This window comes from Anarrhichthys ocellatus, unplaced genomic scaffold, assembly GCF_004355925.1.
Source record: "Anarrhichthys ocellatus isolate YVR2014 unplaced genomic scaffold, GSC_Weel_1.0 scaffold250, whole genome shotgun sequence".
In the NCBI taxonomy this organism is placed as follows: Eukaryota; Metazoa; Chordata; class Actinopteri; order Perciformes; family Anarhichadidae; genus Anarrhichthys; species Anarrhichthys ocellatus.
In genome coordinates this window covers 81193-100656 of record NW_022280279.1, presented here as the reverse complement: position 1 = coordinate 100656, position 19464 = coordinate 81193, and the positions used below count along the sequence as shown (strand labels likewise).

At 45.8% G+C, this 19464-nt stretch overlaps 4 protein-coding genes and 1 non-coding gene across 6 annotated transcripts in view; 2 read left to right on the top strand and 3 right to left on the bottom strand.

Moving 5' to 3' along the window:
- Positions 1-1315: 1315 nt before the first annotated feature.
- On the bottom strand, positions 1316-3365 carry LOC116401109 (cyclin-dependent kinase 2-interacting protein-like). 2 transcript variants are annotated; one of them, XM_031879354.1, is made up of 3 exons: positions 3061-3365; positions 2226-2394; positions 1316-1687 (listed from the first exon to the last, which is right to left on the bottom strand). In XM_031879354.1, the coding sequence occupies exons 1-3, from the start codon at positions 3065-3067 to the stop codon at positions 1537-1539; spliced, it is 327 nt and encodes a 108-aa protein (XP_031735214.1). In that variant the 5' UTR covers positions 3068-3365; the 3' UTR covers positions 1316-1536. The 2 variants fall into 2 exon arrangements, with proteins under 2 accessions (XP_031735214.1, XP_031735213.1); XM_031879353.1 differs by lacking the exon at positions 3061-3365 and having other exon boundaries at positions 2226-3049.
- Positions 3366-6098: 2733 nt separating this feature from the next.
- Positions 6099-10049, top strand: LOC116401108 (uncharacterized). The gene is made up of 4 exons (XM_031879352.1): positions 6099-6858; positions 7325-7516; positions 7587-7797; positions 8174-10049. The coding sequence occupies exons 1-4, from the start codon at positions 6204-6206 to the stop codon at positions 8406-8408; spliced, it is 1293 nt and encodes a 430-aa protein (XP_031735212.1). The 5' UTR covers positions 6099-6203; the 3' UTR covers positions 8409-10049.
- Positions 9886-15423, bottom strand: dkc1 (dyskeratosis congenita 1, dyskerin). Its single transcript, XM_031879351.1, has 15 exons — positions 15369-15423; positions 14507-14559; positions 14332-14418; positions 13662-13753; positions 12971-13155; positions 12771-12835; positions 12462-12588; positions 12257-12387; positions 11910-12053; positions 11350-11470; positions 11034-11152; positions 10856-10959; positions 10520-10562; positions 10292-10432; positions 9886-10152 (listed from the first exon to the last, which is right to left on the bottom strand). The coding sequence occupies exons 1-15, from the start codon at positions 15382-15384 to the stop codon at positions 10084-10086; spliced, it is 1497 nt and encodes a 498-aa protein (XP_031735211.1). The 5' UTR covers positions 15385-15423; the 3' UTR covers positions 9886-10083.
- Positions 11221-11297, bottom strand: LOC116401110 (small nucleolar RNA SNORD83). The gene has a single exon (XR_004213970.1). It is a non-coding gene; the product is annotated as a small nucleolar RNA SNORD83 (small nucleolar RNA).
- A 1165-nt stretch (positions 15424-16588) lies between the features above and the next one.
- Positions 16589-19464, top strand: part of LOC116401106 (4F2 cell-surface antigen heavy chain-like) — a 4235-nt gene continuing 1359 nt past the window's right edge. The window contains exons 1-6 of the mRNA XM_031879350.1: positions 16589-17082; positions 17308-17498; positions 17668-17841; positions 17938-18035; positions 18266-18408; positions 18838-19165. Of these exons, the coding sequence (XP_031735210.1) occupies positions 16727-17082; positions 17308-17498; positions 17668-17841; positions 17938-18035; positions 18266-18408; positions 18838-19165 (1290 nt within the window). The 5' untranslated portion in view covers positions 16589-16726. The remainder of the gene's footprint in view (positions 17083-17307; positions 17499-17667; positions 17842-17937; positions 18036-18265; positions 18409-18837; positions 19166-19464) is intronic.

Here is a 19464-nt window from a genome sequence, read left to right as displayed (position 1 = left end):
ACCCTAACGCGACTACACGTCGTTAACTTAACGCGACTACACGTCGTTACCCTAACGCGACTACACGTCGTTAACTTAACGCGACTACACGTCGTTACCCTAACGCGACTACGCGTCGTTACGCTAACGCGACTACGCGTCGTTACGCTAACGCGACTACGCGTCGTTACGCTAACGCGACTACGCGTCGTTACGCTAACGCGACTACGCGTCGTTACCCTAGCGCGACTACACGTTGTTACCCTAACGCGACTACGCGTCGTTAACTTAACGCGACTACACGTCGTTAACTTAACGCGACTACACGTCGTTACCCTAACGCGACTACACGTTGTTACCCTAACGAGACTACACGTCGTTACCTTAACACGACGACACGTCGTTACCCTACCGCGACTACACGTCGTTACCCTACCACGACTACACGTCGTTACCCTACCACGACTACACGTTGTTACCCTAACGCGACTACACATCGTTAACTTAACGCAACTGCGCGCACCCTAACGCAGTGGTTCTCAAACTTTTTCTGTCGCGCCCCACTTTGGAGGAAGAAAAATGTTCATGCCCCACCGCCCCATCAAAATTGTAACAAAATGGTCTATGTTGAATTTTTATTGAAATAACATTTTGTGACTCCTCCATCTGTGCTTTTTCAAATAATAAAATAAAGAAAATTGCAATTACTTTCAAGTAAACCAGATTGCTCTATCAGACAAAAACAAATAAAATGTGCAATCACTTTGTGAGAACAATGCAAATAAAGTTATATCTGTGCAAAAAAGAACTACAATTTGGCAAAAAATAGCTTATTGCAATTGGCTGCAATTAACCTGTTTTGCACGAAACATCTTTTCAAGATAACAATAAAGTGCAACCTGTGAAAAACTAAACAAAACAAGTTTCATACTATCCGCAGCTGGTTTTCAGAAATAAAACACAGACTGGTCTCTCCTCATCTCCTACCGCGCTCACTGTGAAACCCAGAGCAAGATAGGCGTCATCATATTTTCTTCTTGGCTGCTTGCTGTTCGTCTCGGATGCATCGCTTGCGGTTGCTTTTCTGTTCCCGCCTGCCAAATGTCTTTTCATTTGGAACACTAAGCCACACATGTGAGTCGCCAAGGATCATGGCCGTCGCGCATGCGCAAGCGTAACCTGTTAACGGCGTAACGTAAACATTTTTAATTTACAAAAATTCTGCATTTCCCCCTGCGCCCCACCTGTAATACCACCGCGCCCCACTAGTTGAGAACCACTACCCTAACGCGACTGCGCGTCGTTACCCTAACGCGACTACGCGTCGTTACTCTAACGCTACTACACGTCATGACCCTAACGCGACTGCGCGTCGGTACATTAACACGACTACATGTAGTTACCGTTCCCTGATCCTCCTCCATATGATTATGACGTAATAATTCATAATAAAGAGAAAACCTTATAATTACTAATGATGTGTTTTATTCTGATCTCCTGATTGCAAGAAAAGATCTCCAGAGTTTCATCTTTGTTGACTGTAACTTCTCAGTTAAATTAAGTTAAATGAAGTGTCACCATTTTGTCAATGACGTCCTGCAGCTTGCAGCATTCGTCCTGGAGCTCTGCAGCTCCACTTGTCTGCTGCGACGGAGCTGATGAAGGTGATGAAGACTCGTCCACTACCAGCAGCTGATTGCTCTGAGAACTGAAGGAGAGTAGATTGATGAAAAAAATCTTTTAACCAACTAAATTAAAACTACTAAATCCACATTAAACTAAATTAATTAAAGTAATAGTAATTAGTCAAACTAACTTAATTAAACTCATTGAAGTAACTTAATTTAAATACACTAATTAAAGGAACAGTGTGTAACATTTAGGGGGGATTAATTGGCAGAAATGGAATATATTATTTATAACTACTTTTTCATTCGTGAATAATGACCTGATACTAAGAATCTGTACGAAGAAAGTAATTTGTATCTACACAGGAAGTGGGTCCTCTTCTACAGAGTCTGCCATGTTTCTACAACAGCCCAGAGGGGACAAACTTAACACTGTCTCTAGAGATAGGAAAAGATTCCACACAATCTGTATTTCACCAGTAGAGGTCACTAAATCTCACACACTGCTCCTTTAAACTCATCGTGTCGGTTGCCTGCTACGTTGAATCTATCATTAATAAACTAAATGAACTAAACTAGCTTAATCAAATTAAATGAAACTAAGTAAAGTAAACTCACCGTGTCAGTCTGATGTCCACCAGGTTTCCTGCTATGCTGAATCCGTCCTCGTTGAGTTTTTCCCACCTCACCATCAGGTTGTGCCAGTCGGCTGCGTTATCTTTGATTTTTCGGGTACTTCCAGTGACAGCAGAGCACTTCCTGTTGGCCTGGGTCACAGTGATGTCACCTGACGAGACAACATGTATGACACAATGCATGCCGGTTAGATTTGTGTACGACTTGCTCTGACGTCATGAACACGTGGTCAACGATGACCTTACCAGAGCCAGGCGGCCGCAGATTTTAGAGCCAGGTGACCCAATGCATGATGGGAAACGCCTGGCTGTGTCCGGATCAGAGAGCTGATTAGCTCTTAGATTTGACAACAAACACGTTTAGTAGAAAATCCTAATTTTCTGTGTAATTGTAATATTCAACACTCGGCTGTTGGCTGTTAGTCTCATGTTGTGTAACAAAGGTTTAATCTAAAAACATATCTTGTGATTAATAATAATAATAATAATAAAGCTTATTTATACAACACATATCAAAGAGAGCAGCAAAGTGTTTCACAAACATAGAAATAAAGGATAGAATACAATGTAGATATATGTATATTTCCATACAAATATATATTTATAAACATAAATAAATCCGAACGAGGTCTGTAAACTACAAATAGCCTACAGATCTAACCGGAAGTTAGTTTCTTTGACTTCCTGTTTATTCTTTGAGGGCAAATGAAAGTCCGACTTCACCTCAGTATTGTGTCAGCGCCCCCTGCTGCTGAGGAATGATCTCATCTACTCTACAGGAGAGACGCAGCTCATCTACAACGAGCGTGTTCACTCACCCTCCATCTGACCAGCGACTCCTTCTTCCTCTTCTTCTTCTTTATTTTGTATTATTTTAATGGCGGACTGCTCAGGCGCTCACGTTGACGGATCAACTTTCAACTTCCGGGTTCCTTTCTTCTTCGGTGGTGGATCTCCTCCCTAGCAGCGATTCAGCGCCTCCTGTTGATTGATCACCTCTTCTTCACTCTCAAGCAGTGTTGGCTGGTGGAGCATGTTCTCTGTCGGGCTGTTCCACATCCAATCAATGTCAGCAAACATCCCAGAATGATTTAATGCAAAAACATTAAGGTATCAAACACGTATTACTACTTTACAGTTAAATATTTAACCTTTATTCCAACATGAAAAAAGCAGAAAATAACACTTTGACAAACACGTCAGGACATCTTATTATAGTCTCAGTATAATACAATAATGTATATATCATATAATAACATTCACTATAATATAATAATGTATATCATATAATATATATATCATATAATAATATATATGTCATATAATAATATTCTGTATAATATAAAACACACACATGTATTAATAACTATATATCACATAATAATATTCACTCCAATATATATATATATATATATATATATATATATATATATATATATAATGATGTATTAATAACTATACATCATGTCTCAGCAGGTGCTTCATGTCCGTGCTGGATCTGTCCCCGTTGTTTTAAAAAGCTGAATGAGTTATTAGCATGACAGCTAGCATATCCAGCTAGCCTAACCTGTCTGGTGTTCAGCTAGTGGAGAAGCTTCATGTACTGCTTCCCTTTCCCACTAGTCTGCTGTCTGGTTGTGAGGTCAGGCTGATCTGATATCAGCTCTTTGGCCTGAAGGTTCTCCTCAAAGTTCTCCTCTCAAACGGGTCTTGAGGTAGGATCGCTTCCAGTTTCAGCTTCCGGTTCAAGTGAGGATCGCTTCCGGTTGAGCGAGGAAATGACAAAGGGTACTTCTCAAGTCTCTTAATTGTCGTTTCCTCACTCCTCGATCCTCGGTGAACCGGAAGTTGTTTCTGCGCCGCCATATTGACGGTCGTCCCAAAGCTCTAATGTAGCTCTGAGGATGGAGGATGGAGGAGGGACCTCGGAGGAGCCATGAGCGAGGACCCACGAGAACAGACTTCCAGGAAGTCTTTTAACGGCCGACACGCCCCCTCACTGTTCATCAGTCATGTGATTGGACGCTGCAGCCGATCAGACTGACTGACTGAGTTTAACACCAGAGTGAAGACGGATCAGAGTAAACTCTAGTTTATATTTGATTAGGTTTCTGATTCAACATCTGGTTTAAATAAAAGTTCATTGTAGACTGAACAACAAAAGGACCACAAACAACTTTCTACATTTATTAGAAAGATTTGTGTTTTCATGATCTGATGTTTCCCTCAATAACTTTATTATGAATGTCATCAGAAACAGACGTCGCTTCACATGTCCACAACTGAGGAAAGGACGTCTCATGTCTCTTAAAACATATCTCCTCGTTCCTCTCTCCTCGCATGGTTTCCTCCATGCATCCCTGGTGGGAGGGACTAAGACGCAAGGAAAGGACCCAAGTGAGGGAAACGGGGATGACATTAAGAGACTTGAGATGTACCCAAATAACAGACTTGAGACTCCTCGCTCGAGCTGGAAGCTGTTCTGCGCCGCCATGTTGACGGCCGTCCCAAAGCTCTTATTTCTGCTCTGAGGAGGGAGGAGGGATCTCTGAAGAGCCATGAGCAAGGACCCACGAGAACAGACTTCCAGGAAGGGCAGAATCCATTCAGTTTGGGGCAGAATTGATTCTGCCTCAAACTGAATCTATTTGAGGGCGCTGATTGGTTAAATTGTATGTCACACATTTATATCTTTAACCAGCAATTGGCTAAACTGCTTCATAGCCCCGCCTCTTTTGGGCAGTTTCTCCAGCGCCCCAGAGCTGCTGAGACGTGCACGCGCGGAGAGGACGTGCAGGAAAAGCATATATTTACCGCAGATATCATATTTTACACATATTACTGGTGATTCCATATTTCAAAAACACAAATATTGACAATTTGTATAGTTTATTATTATTATCATTTATTTTATTTTATTTGTTGTGGCTCAAGGTGGGGCAGCGCCCTAGCGCCCTCTATTGACCAGCCGCCACTGTTCTCAATGGTTCTTTTGTGTTTATTCATTCATTTTCTTCAAAACCATGAAACAATATTTTATTATTTAACGTTATTATTAAAATCTACTTATTTATGTTTATTCATAACACATGACATCAGATGTTTATATAGAATAATAAAACAACAGTCAGAGTGAGACCTCTTCACAATAAAACAACAGTCAGAGTGAGACCTCTTCACAATAAAACAAGAGTGAGACCTCTTCACAATAAAACAGTCAGAGTGAGAACTCTTCACAATAAAACAACAGTCAGAGTGAGAACTCTTCACATTAAGATAACAGTCAGAGTGAGACCCCTTCACAATAAAAACAGTCAGAGTGACACCCCTTCACAATAAAACAACAGTCAGAGTGAGACCTCTTCACAATAAGATACGAGTGAGACCTCTTCACAATAAGATACGAGTGAGACCTCTTCACAATAAAACAGTCAGAGTGAGACCTCTTCACAATAAAACAGTCAGAGTGAGACCTCTTCACAATAAAACAGTCAGAGTGAGACCTCTTCACAATAAAACAGTCAGAGTGAGACCTCTTCACAATAAAACAACAGAGTGAGACCTCTTCCCCATAAAACAGTCAGTGAGACCTCTTCCCCATAAAACAACAGAGTGAGAACTCTTCACAATAAAACAACAGTGTGAGACCTCTCCCCCATAAAACAACAGTCAGAGTGAGAACTCTTCACAATAAAACAACAGACAGAGTGAGACCTCTTCCCCATAAAACAAGTCAGAGTGAGAACTCTTCACAATAAAACAACAGTCAGAGTGAGACCCCTTCACAATAAGGTAACAGACAGAGTGAGACCTCCTGCTGCTGCCACACGATCTCTTCTAGTTGACGCAGCAGGAAGCAGCAGAAGAAGATGACGAGAGCAACCCTTCCTCTGAACATCTGAATATCTGGACTAATAATAATCAATAATCGATCAGACGGACCTCCGTGTCCTCGTTAAAGATGTTGGTTCTCCAGCAGCTTCCGGCCGAGCTGTGGCTTCAGGTGTTCGGCTTCCTGTCCTGGAGCGACAAGTTGAACTTGCGCTGCACCTGCGTTCACTTCAGGCATTTGGTGGATAAGTCCCGCCCCCTTTGGCACGGGTTCAGCGTGGCCCTGCGGAACTTCTCCCGTTACAACCGGCCCTTCTGGCGGAGCCTGGCTCAGAGGCGCGTGGACATCATTTCGGTGCGTTCAGGTAAGAGGAAACACCTGAAGCAGCTCGCCACCTGGCTTCCTGCTCTCGGGGCGCTGCGATTGGATGACTGGAGGGAAGTGGGCGTCGATGAGCTGAAGCTGTTCCAATGGATGCAGCGTCTGTCTGTCACTTCCTGTTCCTCGCCGCTGAAGAACATTGACTTCCTGTTTTCCCTGAGTCAGCGGTTGTTGGAGCTCAGACTGTGTAACGTGAAGCTCACCTGTCCCGCATCTCACCTGTTGGCCGCACTCAGTCAGCTGACTCATCTCACCTCTCTGCAGCTGCACCATGATGGCAGTCTGAGAGTCCCGACGCTGAGCGGTGTCCTGACTCACCTGACTGAGTTGAAACACCTGTCCTGGACCATGATTACCTACAGAACACTGTCACGTGACTTCTTCAGCCCCGCCCACCTCACAGGTAAATGTGACATTATCCAATCAGCAGGTATCACACGGTCCTTTAGCTCCTCCAGCAAGCCTCCAACCTTGACCCCATGATGCTTTTTGGGACACGGGTAATAACAGGTGAGATGACACGGGTAATAACAAGTGGGTAATAACAAGTGTGATGACACGGGTAATAACAGCTGTGGTGACACGGGTAATAACAGCTGTGATGACACGGGTAATAGCAGGTGAGATGACACGGGTAATAGCAGGTGAGATGACACGGGTAATAACAGGTGAGATGACACGGGTAATAGCAGGTGAGATGACACGGGTAATAGCAGGTGAGATGACACGGGTAATAGCAGGTGAGATGACACGGGTAATAGCAGGTGAGATGACACGGGTAATAACAGGTGAGATGACACGGGTAAAAACAGCTTTGATGACACGGGTAATAACAGGTTGATATAAATGTTATGCTTGTCTTAAACCAGGTGGTGGCGCTCTGCAGCTGTCTGACCTTCAGTTGTTGAACTACGACGCCGTGGTGACACAGGAAGTTCTGCAGCCTTTGTCCCGCCTCCTCAGCCTGTCAATCTTCCACCTGTACTCCGTACCTGGTCCCATTTGTCACCTGCAAACATGGCTGACGTCACTGCCGCAGCTCCGCAGCCTCAGTGTGCACGGTGAGTGTCGACATCTACTGCAGCTGTACTGTGACAGTGATGTCATCATGACCTCTGTCTTATCCAATAGGAGGCCATCCTCTGGCGGTGTACGCCGAATTCCTGCCATCCTCCCTCCTCAGTCTGACTCTCTGTGTGGACCTGCAGCCTGAAGACCTGCAGGTGGTTTCGCACAGAGCTCCTCACCTGGAACACCTGCACCTGGAACCCTGGAGCTCCTCTTCCGGCCTAGTTAGACTCCTCCCACAGCTGTTCCCTCACCTGAGGACACTCCGGATCAGGTGAGTCACTGACACCTCATCAACAAAATCTGACAGCAAACAAAACAGCTGCTTATATCTACCTGCTGGTCTCCGTATCTACCTGCTGGTCTCCATATCTACCTGCTGGTCTCCGTATCCGTCACTACCTGCTGGTCTCCGTATCTACCTGCTGGTCTCCGTATCCGTATCTACCTGCTGGTCTCCGTATCCGTATCTACCTGCTGGTCTCCGTATCTGCCTGCTGGTCTCCGTATCTGCCTGCTGGTCTCCGTATCTGCCTGCTGGTCTCCGTATCTACCTGCTGGTCTCCGTAGTGACCTGCTGGTCTCCGTATCTACCTGCTGGTCTCCGTAGCGACCTGCTGGTTGTTTACTTGAGTGTTTCTGTGTTTCAGACATCATCACCTGTCGGACAGTGACTTCATGAATCTGCAGCAGCTTCAGCATCTCGTCACTCTGGAGGTTCTGGATTCATTCTACAAACCAGACCCAACGGACCCGAGCCGGGTCGTCTACCAGCCGAGTCCTCGTCTGCTGCAGCTGATCTCTGACCTGCAGAAACTGACCAATCACAGAGTACGAGTCATTACTAGCTCACACAGAGACCCGCTCTCCTGCCACTGTGTCTGACCAATCAGAGAAGACTGTGACATCACCTGTGGGGGCGGGGTCAGTTCTCAGTTGAGCCGTTTGACTACAAATCCAAATCATTTATTTAACATGTTTGTTGGTGGGAAATTACTAAACGTTTAAATGTTATTGACACAAAATGTGCCTTTTCTGGATAACCTGTCATTGTCATCACCGCTGCATTAAGGGTAAAGTGGCCCAACGTTACCAAATGAATGAACTAGAAAATGCAGTGGAAAGCTGAAAAAAAATGTCTTAAAAATGTTGAACCACACCGATGAAAACCTAGAAGTTTAAATGTATAACTGGCAGAATGAGTTAAATCGTTTTATCTAAAGAAGCTAAATTACAATGCAGGAAAATCTGGAAGATAAACAATGTTGCTGTCAAAGTTATAGTACCAAAAGTACAACTATTGGTAGTATTATTAATATAAATTTAATAGCAGTGGTTGTAGTAATGGTTGAAATAGTAGTAGTAGCAGTGAAAGTAGTATTAATAATAGTTGTATTGGTAGTAATAGCAGTAGGAGTAGTATTGGTGGTAGCAGTATCGTAATGGCATTTGTTGTAGTGGTATTAGTAATAGTTTTATTACTAGTAATAGTAATTGCAGTAGTAGTAATATTTGTTGTAGTAGTACTAGCATTAGTGGTAATAGTAGCAACAGAAGTTGTAGCAGGAATACTGGTAATATTAGCAGCAGTAGTTGTCGCATTAAGAATTTAAACAAAAAAAGCCCAATTCTGAGGTTCTTGTTAATCAATGGGGCTTTTATTTTGAAAGGGTGGGAGTGGGTGAGGAGACTATCAGAATCAAAATCTCTAAAACCTCAGTGACTGTGTGAGAGACAAGAAGTAATACTATCGTCATCTGTGTAGATCAATCTGCACTAATTAGCTCATAATCACCTGTGTGCCTGCCTGCATCAAAGGTTTCCATAGCGATGTAACTTCAAAGAGAAACCGGTCCACCGGCTTCACATAAAGCTGAGGAGAACCTACATACTGAGCTCCTGTTGGACATAAAGCTGAGGAGAACCTCCATACCGAGCTCCTGTTGGACATAAAGCCGAGGAGAACCTCCATACCGAGCTCCTGTTGGACATAAAGCCGAGGAGAACCTCCATACCGAGCTCCTATTGGACATAAAGCCGAGTTATTCCTAGACGTGTACTAGTTTGAGATAAAATGATAAGGACCTTTTCTCTGTACAGAACATGAATGTAGTTGTCCTTTATGCCGATGACACCTCGTCATCTACAGGAATGAACTGCTAGTTTACTGCCACACCGATAAGTTGCAGTTAATATCACAGAACAGCCACTTTATTTTAATACTATAGAATTGTGCTTAGTGACCATTGACGTGTCAATGGTCATCAGTTCATCCATAAAAGACAGTTTATTTGACCCAAACGGATTTATGCTCTATAACGATCTAACTAAAACTATATCTGAATACAACTGAACACAAATATAGAAAACAGACTTTTATTTTGAAATTACAAACAGACTCTGTTGAGGTATTTACAACTGAAAGAACAAAAAATAATAAAATGTATACAAAAACAAAAAAGTCCTTTTCTTTGCGTGTCCATTATTGTAAAACTCATGAGGGATTTGCGTTCAGGCAGGTGTGAAAAGTGGGCGGAGCCTCAGACAGTTCACCTGTCCGTTAGTCTGTCGCACCATCGTCTTTTAGTTTCTTCTTCTTCTTCTTCTTCTTCTTCTTGGCACTTAAAACCTACAAGAAATAAACAATGTTGAAACAATTATATTTAAATTATCTGAATAAATCTGGTTATTTTCAGAGTTTCTCTTTAAGTGTTAAGTTTGTTATATTCAGATGATGTTTGTTGAAAACCTTGTAAGTCATTACTCACCTCTGCCTCAGGCTCCGCCTCCACCACCTCAGGCTCCGCCTCCTCCAGTTGCACCCTCTTCTTTTTCTTCTTCTTCACCTCTACGGTAGGTGTGCTGGGCGTTGCTGCTTCGCCGTCGCTGTCGGCCGCCTCCCTCTTCCTCTGTAGAGGAACAGGTTTAGTGATGACATCACCACTTCAGTGAACATCAGGTGCACTCCGATTGGACGACAGGTGGAGTGAACTTACCTTTGCTGACGTGTCACATGACTCTGCAGTTGCCTTGGAGATGCTGTCAATCAAAAACAAAATAATTAGTAAGATTTTTATGACACCACTGTTCTCAGGTGAGCGCGATGACACCACTGTTCTCAGGTGAGCGCGATGACACCACTGTTCTCAGGTGAGCGCGATGACACCACTGTTCTCAGGTGAGCTGCAGCTCAGCAGCATCAGAGTGAAGAAGCTCATGGCTGAGAGTTCCTGTAGCAGACCGACTCCCTCAGAGAGCACGTCAGCTCAGAGAGGGATAACTGTCTGCACACACACCTGAGCACCGGCCCCGCCCCCTCAGGTGAGGCTTACCTGTAGTCCACGTATTGGCTCTTCCAGTCGGCGGGCGTGCTGCCGTTGGGCTTCCCGTGTTTGTCGAGTAGTCCTTTCTGAACCATCATCTTCTTCTGACTCGCCTGAAGAAACAAGCCGTTACTATTGAGACTAAATAAACTTTATTTGAATAAACTTTATTTAAACAGGACTTTACCTTCGGACCCAGGCCCCACTTCCGAGGGTACGTGTCTCTCTCCATGATCACTCTCTTGATCTTCGCCACGATGCCGTGATCACAGGTGGAGATCACAGCCGTGGTCATCAGAGCAACAGCTGGACGACAAATAAAGTGAACGTTAAGAAAGTCACACGATCCTGTGATCACGATCATGATGAAACACAGCCATCAGAAAAGGGTGATAGATAGCAGGTCATCACAGCCCGAGAGCTACTGCAGCATCTACACTCATCATGTGGCTTCAGACAGAGAGAGCGACGGACAGACGGAGAGAGACAGACCCCCGTCTCACCTGTGCAGATGGCCTCTCCCTTGGTGGTTATGACGACGATGTCCTGGTTCATCTCGATGCCGTCTTCGTACCTGAGGACACCTGGCAGCATGATCTTAGCTCCGTAACAGATGGCGTTCACCTGAAACGCATCATATTATATTAACCATTAGCTTCTCATCACGTTAAATGATGACATCATTATCTTTCCACTTCAGATTCTTCTTCTGTGGTATTGATTAAGTAGCCTTTATCACCACCTGCTGGTGCGGAGTATTTTCTAAATGAAGGGAAAAATATCTTTAAACAAAAACTATACGTCAGTGTTCACTCAGAGGGGTTTCTATTATTATGGCCACCCCGTCACTATAGAAGCTCCGCCTACTGACCAATTAGAATCCATAATAAATAAGTGTAACATGCAGAAAGAACAGCTGGTAATAAGTGATACAACTTCAGCTAAAACCGGAAGACAATCAAATAAAACATAACTCAATGTTACATTGAGTCGCATTATGGTGACAGGATATTATGATTTGTTAAAATGTACTCAGTATTACAATAAAGTGATGAAGACTCACCGCGCTGTCCTTCATCACCAGACGTTTGTAGGACACCAGCAGCTTCTCCAGAGGGAACACGACTCGCCTCAGATACGTCTCGTCTTTGTTGTGATCAAACTGCCACTGAGCGTCCAGCACGTCGTGCATCGTCACCATGTGGTCCTGAACACAAACCCATGCATGAGGTCATGACGATGACGCCGTGACGATGTCAGCAGCACAGAGGCTCCACAACCACAACCGATGATGTAATCCGGGCCCCAGCTGCAGGTTTCTGTTCCAAAGTTAAATTGACAGACCGACACGGAGCAGAAGGCCTGAACTCAACACTTTGAATGTGACGACACGGGGGAAGTGGTACCGACCTTCTCTCCCAGGACTCCAGACCGGACTCGTCTGAGTTCCTGCATCTGACCTCCGACCCCGAGCATCAGACCCAGGTGGACACACAGAGTCCGTATGTAAGTTCCTGCCTCACAGCTCACCCAGAAGATCCCTGAGGAACACAGAACATGTGATCGATGACATCACCTCTTAAGGTATTAATGTCCTCGGTCATATTGATCTTACCTAATCTCCTCTCGGGGTCGTACTCGATCAGTTTACTCTCGTAGACCGTTCGGACTCTGAGTTGACGTTTCACAGCGGCGATCAACGGCGGTCGCTGGAACAAAGCGCCCGTCAGCGTCTCCAACCCCTACAGATAGAAACTCAGTCAACAACGGTCACATAACCAACACACAGACAGCCAATCAGAGTAAACCACAGGTTTGTTTACAGACATAAATCTACGTTCACCTTCTACAGCTCATTGTTCCTGAACTAGTTTCTAATGAAATGCTTTTAGAATCAAAGTGACTGACAGGTGGTCAGACTCACCCGGGCCAGGGTGTGTTCACTCTCTATGGCATTGTGCAGCCGAACGATCCCCACATACTCTTTACCTGCAACACACACAGAGAGTAGTGAGGGGGGCCGCTGGGTTTTACTGTGCTCGCACATGGACAGCCAGGTGGACACGTTCAGTGCCGCGATCAATAAGTATCAGTAACAAACAGGAAGCGGTCATGTCTGGGTACCGGCGCTCTGCTGGGACTTGACCAATCGCGTGGCTCGGTCCACGCAGACGATCAGGCAGCCGGTGACCTTCGGGTCGAGCGTCCCGCTGTGACCCGTCTTCTCCACTCGCAGGATCCTCCGGATCCACGCCACCACCTCGTGAGACGACGGGTTCGCTGGTTTGTCCAGGTTGATGAAGCCAGTCCTGACAGGAAGTAACATCTATTGTTAGCATAGCATTACCTAACATAATCCTGAATGTTGCTAGCTTAGCATTACCCAACAGAGGCCTAGGTGCGGTTAGCTTAGCATTACCCAACAGAGGCCCAGGTGCGGTTAGCTTAGCATTACCCAACAGAGGCCCGGGTGCGGTTAGCTTAGCATTACCCAACAGAGGCCCGGGTGCGGTTAGCTTAGCATTACCCAACAGAGGCCTAGATGCRGTTAGCTTAGCATTACCCAACAGAGGCCTAGATGCGGTTAGCTTAGCATTACCCAACAGAGGCCTAGATGTGGTTAGCTTAGCATTAACCAACAGAGGCCTAGATGCAGTTAGCTTAGCATTAACCAACAGAGGCCTAGATGCGGTTAGCTTAGCATTAACCAACAGAGGCCTAGATGCGGTTAGCTTAGCATTAACCAACAGAGGCCTAGATGCAGTTAGCTTAGCATTACCCAACAGAGGCCTAGATGCGGTTAGCTTAGCATTACCTAACATAGTCCTGGATGTTCCTCTTCAGAGGGTTGCTGCCGTTCGGTAGAGGAGTGTAATGAGCCGTTCGGATGTTTAGTTTATCAAAATTCTGCAAGAAACAATTTTATGTTAAATAAAATTAGAAACCGGACTAACAGAGTTCAAGTTTAAACTTGTTGCTTAACACAAAGCACTCTTACATATTTATGTCTTCATGTGATCAGAACAGTGAAATCATCTCGGCAGCGCTCGAGTCTTGTGTCGTTCTCTGAGCAGTGTCAGGTCGCCTTCCGGCAGAACGCCGAAACAACGTCGGCACCGCTGCAGAGAGGCCCCGCTCCCAGAACGAGGGCAGAGCCAGTGACTAAGACAAGATGGCCGCTCGGCGAATGGATAAACTTCTTCATCACTTCACATGTGCAAGACTAGTGTGTTTATATTATATTTCTCTTTCAGATAGAGATATATCTATCTATATCTATAATCATCATTAATACAACCATGCATTTTAAATTACAAATAACATGGTACCTTATGTTGTAAGGCGCACCTTTAATAAATACGGTAATAAATAAAGACAGGCGAGCCGGGTGCATTACGGTACTAAAGACAGGCGAGCCGGGTGCATTACGGTACTAAAGACAGGCGAGCCGGGTGTATTACGGTACTAAAGACAGGCGAGTGTACCTTGAGCAGCAGGGGCCACTGAGACGTGTCCAGAGAGAACACCTTGGACTCTGGTTGGATGAGGAAGTCTCCGCTCTGCTGGATCTCCTGTTAACAGAGAAATTAACTTTAATCTGCATTCAGAGAGAAATAAAGTTATTAAATCAACATGAACAGAATTCACTTCTCTACTCACACCGACTTCTTCTTCACCGACTTTCCTCGTTTTCTTCTTCTTCTTCCCCGACGCTGCAGAACAAATCACAGATTTAAACAACGTTTTACATCTTTAATTCTAAAACCGTACCTTGATGTTTTTACTTTATTTCAGCGTCTAACGCGACCTCAAAGAGACATTTCATACTCCGAGGTGAACACGTGTTGAATTATTAATAATAAATTATTAAATGTGACGAAACGAATCTCAAAAACAGGAGTTTGAGTTTCCAGCAGAAAAACATTTTAAGTTTGTTTTATGATTAAAGTCTGACGCCATTAATGGAGGAAAGAGAACCAGCCCAGTTGCCTCCGACCACACGTGGTAGTTAGCATCGGGCGGCTAACTAAAGCTAACAGGCCGTGTGATCAGAATCATCGACTTCTGATTCAACCACTGAACACGTGGTTTAATCCTCTTAATGTGATGAAGATGATGAAGAATATATCTCAAACTGTAGCAATAAACTAGGCTTTTCTGGCTGGATCTGGTTCCACGCGAGCAGCCACACATGGGTCTTTCCGGGGCCCACGTGCTGAAAAACCCTAAAACCTGCAGGTTTCTACACGCGCTGAACTAACAAACACGACGCAGAGCTTCAACACACTGAACCACAACAATCCTCCATTAAAACATATAAATACGTATTAACACATAAAAATACTCTGTTTCCATCATGGAGTCCGGCCTCACGCGTAGATAAACTGACTGAGGGTCCGTTTGAGGAAGCCGACAGAAACAGACTCGTGCACTTTAATCAGCTGCAGGTTTAACTTTAAACTTTAAATATTCTCATCAGTTAAAAGTTCTCGTTTCACTAAAAACACGCGCAGCTACTCACCGTCTGTGTCCGCCATGATCACCCACGAGACTGAAGGAGAGAGACTGCTGCTGTCTCCTCCTCTTCCTCTCTTATCTCCTCCTCTTCTTCCTCCTCCCCCTCCTCCACCTCTTCTTCTTCGGTGGTTACCATACATCTGTATTAGAGCATTACCGCCTCATTCTGCTCCGGAGTGTGAATCACACAATACATTTACAATATTTCCCCAAAACAAAACAAACAAAATAATAATAATTAAATGAATGAATTAAAATAAATATAGAACACGTATATAGAAATAAATAGATTTAAAAAAAATAAATAAATAAAATTAAAAAATTAAAAAATTAAAACATTAAAAAATAAAGAAATAAAGAAATACAATTTAAAAAAAAAAATTTTTATAAAAAAAAAAGAATTCTAATGAGAAAAGAATATTTATTTATTGTTAGAGTATATGTTATTTATAATTCATCCAGTTCAATTTCAAATCTGACAATTAATATTATTCAATTCAACTTTCTTTATTGTATTTGACAGTCAGTTGTTGACGACATACAGATGTTAATACAACTGTTGGCTACTTCACGATATATGGAACTAAGTCATAGTGTCATAGACATTACTGTGATGAATCCTCTCTGACTGGACCTCGCTGAACTTATATAATAACCTGCTGTACATACAGCATATTTTATCTGCAATGGTGATGATGTGTGGTCCTCTACAGGCCATCCGGAGCTTTGTCAGCTGCTTCTCTTTAGGACATGAAGGTCGTCATCCCGTCCTCTTGTATTTCACAAACATCTAGTCATCATGTGGCCTTCAGGCTGCTCCTGGACTGAAGCGGGACACATGCCGGCAACACTTCCTCCTCTGAGGGTCTCTCACTGGGGCCACAGGTCCTCGTCTTCAACTCCTCAACAAATGGAGTCGGGTCCTCAAACGCCTCCTCAAGTACGAGCCTCATCAGTTCATCCACGTAGTCTGAACATGACAACATTATTTAAATGCTGCTCAACACTCCATGAAAGTGAAAACCACGTCCTGTGTTCAGAGCACAGGACGTGTCAGCTTCACTAAACACAGCTGATGTTTACTGTTGTTTACAAAACACTTGACTCATTTGTCTGTTTTTATTTGAATGTGTAAACAACAACCAACAAAACAACAACCTATGGAACACGTGAGAGGAGACCGGGAGTTCCCGTTTTTCCCACAGCAGTGAAGGCATCATTCGTTACGGTCAGACAGAGAGACAGAGAGACAGACAGACAGACAGTCAGACAGACAGTCAGACAGACAGTCAGACAGACATCACGGACTCCGCTGACGGTACCGAGCCGCTCTATTAGATCCATTAACAGATCACCGCCGGTATGAACACGGAGGAGACCAACGTGGATCTGAAGGATGCTGAGACCAAAGATGCGGATCCGACGGAGGCGCCAGGTCCAGATGCGGTCGCCGCAGATGCCGATGCGACGGAGGCCGATGTGAGCGAGGCGGATCTGGACCAGGAGGAGCAGGAGAAGCAGCCGATGACCGGAGGAGGAGGAGGAGACCGGGCCGAGGACGCTCCGTCTGCCGGAGGAGAGGAGGCGGAGCCGGCAGACGGAGCGGTGATGGAGAAGAACGGAACCGTGAAGCTGAAGATTCAGGACGAGGAGGAGGAGGAGGTGAAATTCACCGGACTGAACAAAGAGGAGCTGCTGAGGGTGGCCGGGACTCCGGGGTGAGGAGGCGCCAACACACACACACACACACACTATATATAATGAATTATGTCTGAATGTCTCCGATGCTCTCCTTCCATGCATCCTCCTCCCTGTCTCCTCGTCCCCCCTCCCTGTCTCCTCGTCCCCCTCCCTGTCTCCTCATCCTCCTCCCTGTCTCCTCGTCCCTCTCCCTGTCTCCTCGTCCCCCTCCCTGTCTCTTGTCCTCCTCCCTGTCTCCTCAGCTGGGTGAGGACGCGCTGGGTGTTGCTTGTGGTGTTCTGGTTCGGCTGGTTGGGGATGTTGGGTGGAGCCGTCCTCATCGTCCTCCAGGCTCCCCGCTGCAGAGACCTCCCGTCCTCCAGCTGGTGGAACGACGGCCCGCTGTACCAGATCGGAGACATCGGGGCCTTCAGCGCCCTGAAAGACCTGAAGGGTGAGGAAAGCAAGGCATTCTGGGAGAGATTATTTATTATATACTGTATATTCATGAAGATGTGAAGCAAGGCATTCCGTTTTGTCTTCCTCCTCCTCCACCACCTCCTCCCTTTCCTCCTCTTCCTCTTCCCTCTCCTCCTCCTCCTCCTCCTCCTCCCTGCCCCCAGGAGTGGAGCAGAAGGTGGGCAGTCTGTCTCAAATGAAGATCCGAGGTCTGGTGGTCGGTCCGGTCCACGTAGCTCCAGCAGACGACGTCATGAGTCTGAGGTTTGAGGAGGTCTCCTCTGAGTCTGGAACCCTGGACCAGTTCAAAGACCTGGTCCAGGCAGCTCATAAGAAGGGTGACGATGACAATCATTATTAGAAGGAATGAGCTTTGAGAACAGTACTCAGTATTCAGGATCCTGGTCTAGTTTACATGTTGTCTATCTCTGCAGGTATTTCTGTGGTTCTGGATCTGACTCCAAACTACCAGGGTTCATCTGGACCCTGGTTCTCCAACGTCAGTGTGACCAACGTAGCTGAGAGGCTGAAGGTGAGCGAGAGAGAGACAGACAGGCAGACAGACAGACAGAGAGACAGACAGACAGAGAGAGAGAGAGAGAGAGAGAGAGAGAGAGAGACAGTTCACTGCAGACAGGATCTGAACAGAGATCAGTCGGACTGTCAATGCTAGCTCACTATTACACTTCCTGTTTACATCCCCAGAGGGGACGCCATAGCTGTCTGTCTCTACCAGCTGTCTGTCTGTCTGTCTGTCCTCAGTCTGCTCTGGTCTTCTGGATGAAACAAGGCGTGGACGGCGTGCAGATGTCGGGGGTGGAGCGAGTGGCCTCCATGGTGCCGTCTCTGTGGACAGACATCAGAGCCATCGTCCACAACGGGACGGAGGACAGTCCCAACAAGAGGTCAGAGACCAATCTGTCAGACCACTTGGACCTCTGGGACCACTGGGACCTCTGAGACCTCTAGGACCTCTGGGACCACTGAAACCATTGAGACCAGTGGGACCACTGGGACCACTTAGTCCACTGGGACCACTAAGTCCATTGTGACCACTGGGACCACTGGACTCTCTGGGACCACTGGGCTCTCTGGGACCAATGTGACTACTGAGTCCACTGGAACCTCTGAGACCTCTGGTACCACTGAGTCCACTGGGACTACTGGGACCTCTGGGACCAGGTCCATCATGACTCAAATTCTAATCCTAATCACCCTCAAACAGAATCAGGACAACTTCTAAAGTCCTCAGAATAGAAAACTGTCCAGATATGAAATAAAATATTTATATCTCGGTCCGTTTGTACCAACGAAGACTGGATGTGTTTTTCCAGAGTCCTGATCGGCGTCACAGAGCGTTCCTCGGCTGAAGACGTGTCCGCCCTCCTCAACTCCACCGGCGTGGACCTGCTGGTCTCCAGGGTCCTCCTCGGCCCCGGCAGCGCGGGCGCCGCGGACGCCACTGAGCTCGCTCAGTCTGTCCAGCTCTTGTACTCGTCCCACAACCAGCTCAAGCTGACCTGGAGCCTGGGGGGGCGGGACCAGGGTCACCTGGCCTCGCTGGTGGTACCGGCTCTGGTCAAACTGCACCAGCTGCTGCTGCTCACGCTGCCGGGGACGCCCGTCTTCAACTACGGAGACGAGATCGGCCTGATGGACGAGGTGAGGACGCGTCCCGTGAGACCTGAGAGACGGATGTTAAATCAGTGGATTAATCAGTGGAGTCTGGTCTATGGCGTCTGTTACTTCATAAAGAATAGTAGCAGTAGGACTAGTACCAGCAGTAGGACTAGTACCAGCAGTAGGACTCGTACCAGCAGTAGCAGTCGAACTAGTACCAGCAGTAGGACTCGTACCAGCAGTAGCAGTAGGACTAGTACCAGCAGTAGGACTTGTACCAGCAGTAGCAGTAGGACTCGTACCAGCAGTAGGACTCATACCAGCAGTAGCAGTAGGACTAG

What these genes read in the sequence shown, in the direction of transcription:
- dkc1 (XM_031879351.1), bottom strand. An exon ending in AACATCCAGGACTATGTTAG is followed by an intron (nt 13,156 to 13,661) that starts GTAATGCTAAGC and finishes ACTTCCTGTCAG; the next exon opens with GACTGGCTTCATCAACCTGG. An exon ending in CGACCCCGAGAGGAGATTAG is followed by an intron (nt 12,388 to 12,461) that starts GTAAGATCAATA and finishes TGTGTTCCTCAG; the next exon opens with GGATCTTCTGGGTGAGCTGT.
- LOC116401108 (XM_031879352.1), top strand. Translation starts at nt 6,204, where the DNA reads ATGTTGGTTCTCCAGCAGCTTCCGGCCGAGCTGTGGCTTCAGGTGTTC. An exon ending in CAGCCCCGCCCACCTCACAG is followed by an intron (nt 6,859 to 7,324) that starts GTAAATGTGACA and finishes GTCTTAAACCAG; the next exon opens with GTGGTGGCGCTCTGCAGCTG. An exon ending in CCGCAGCCTCAGTGTGCACG is followed by an intron (nt 7,517 to 7,586) that starts GTGAGTGTCGAC and finishes CTTATCCAATAG; the next exon opens with GAGGCCATCCTCTGGCGGTG.
- LOC116401109 (XM_031879353.1), bottom strand. Translation starts at nt 2,425, where the DNA reads ATGCATTGTGTCATACATGTTGTCTCGTCAGGTGACATCACTGTGACC. An exon ending in GTGGACATCAGACTGACACG is followed by an intron (nt 1,688 to 2,225) that starts GTGAGTTTACTT and finishes ACTCTCCTTCAG; the next exon opens with TTCTCAGAGCAATCAGCTGC.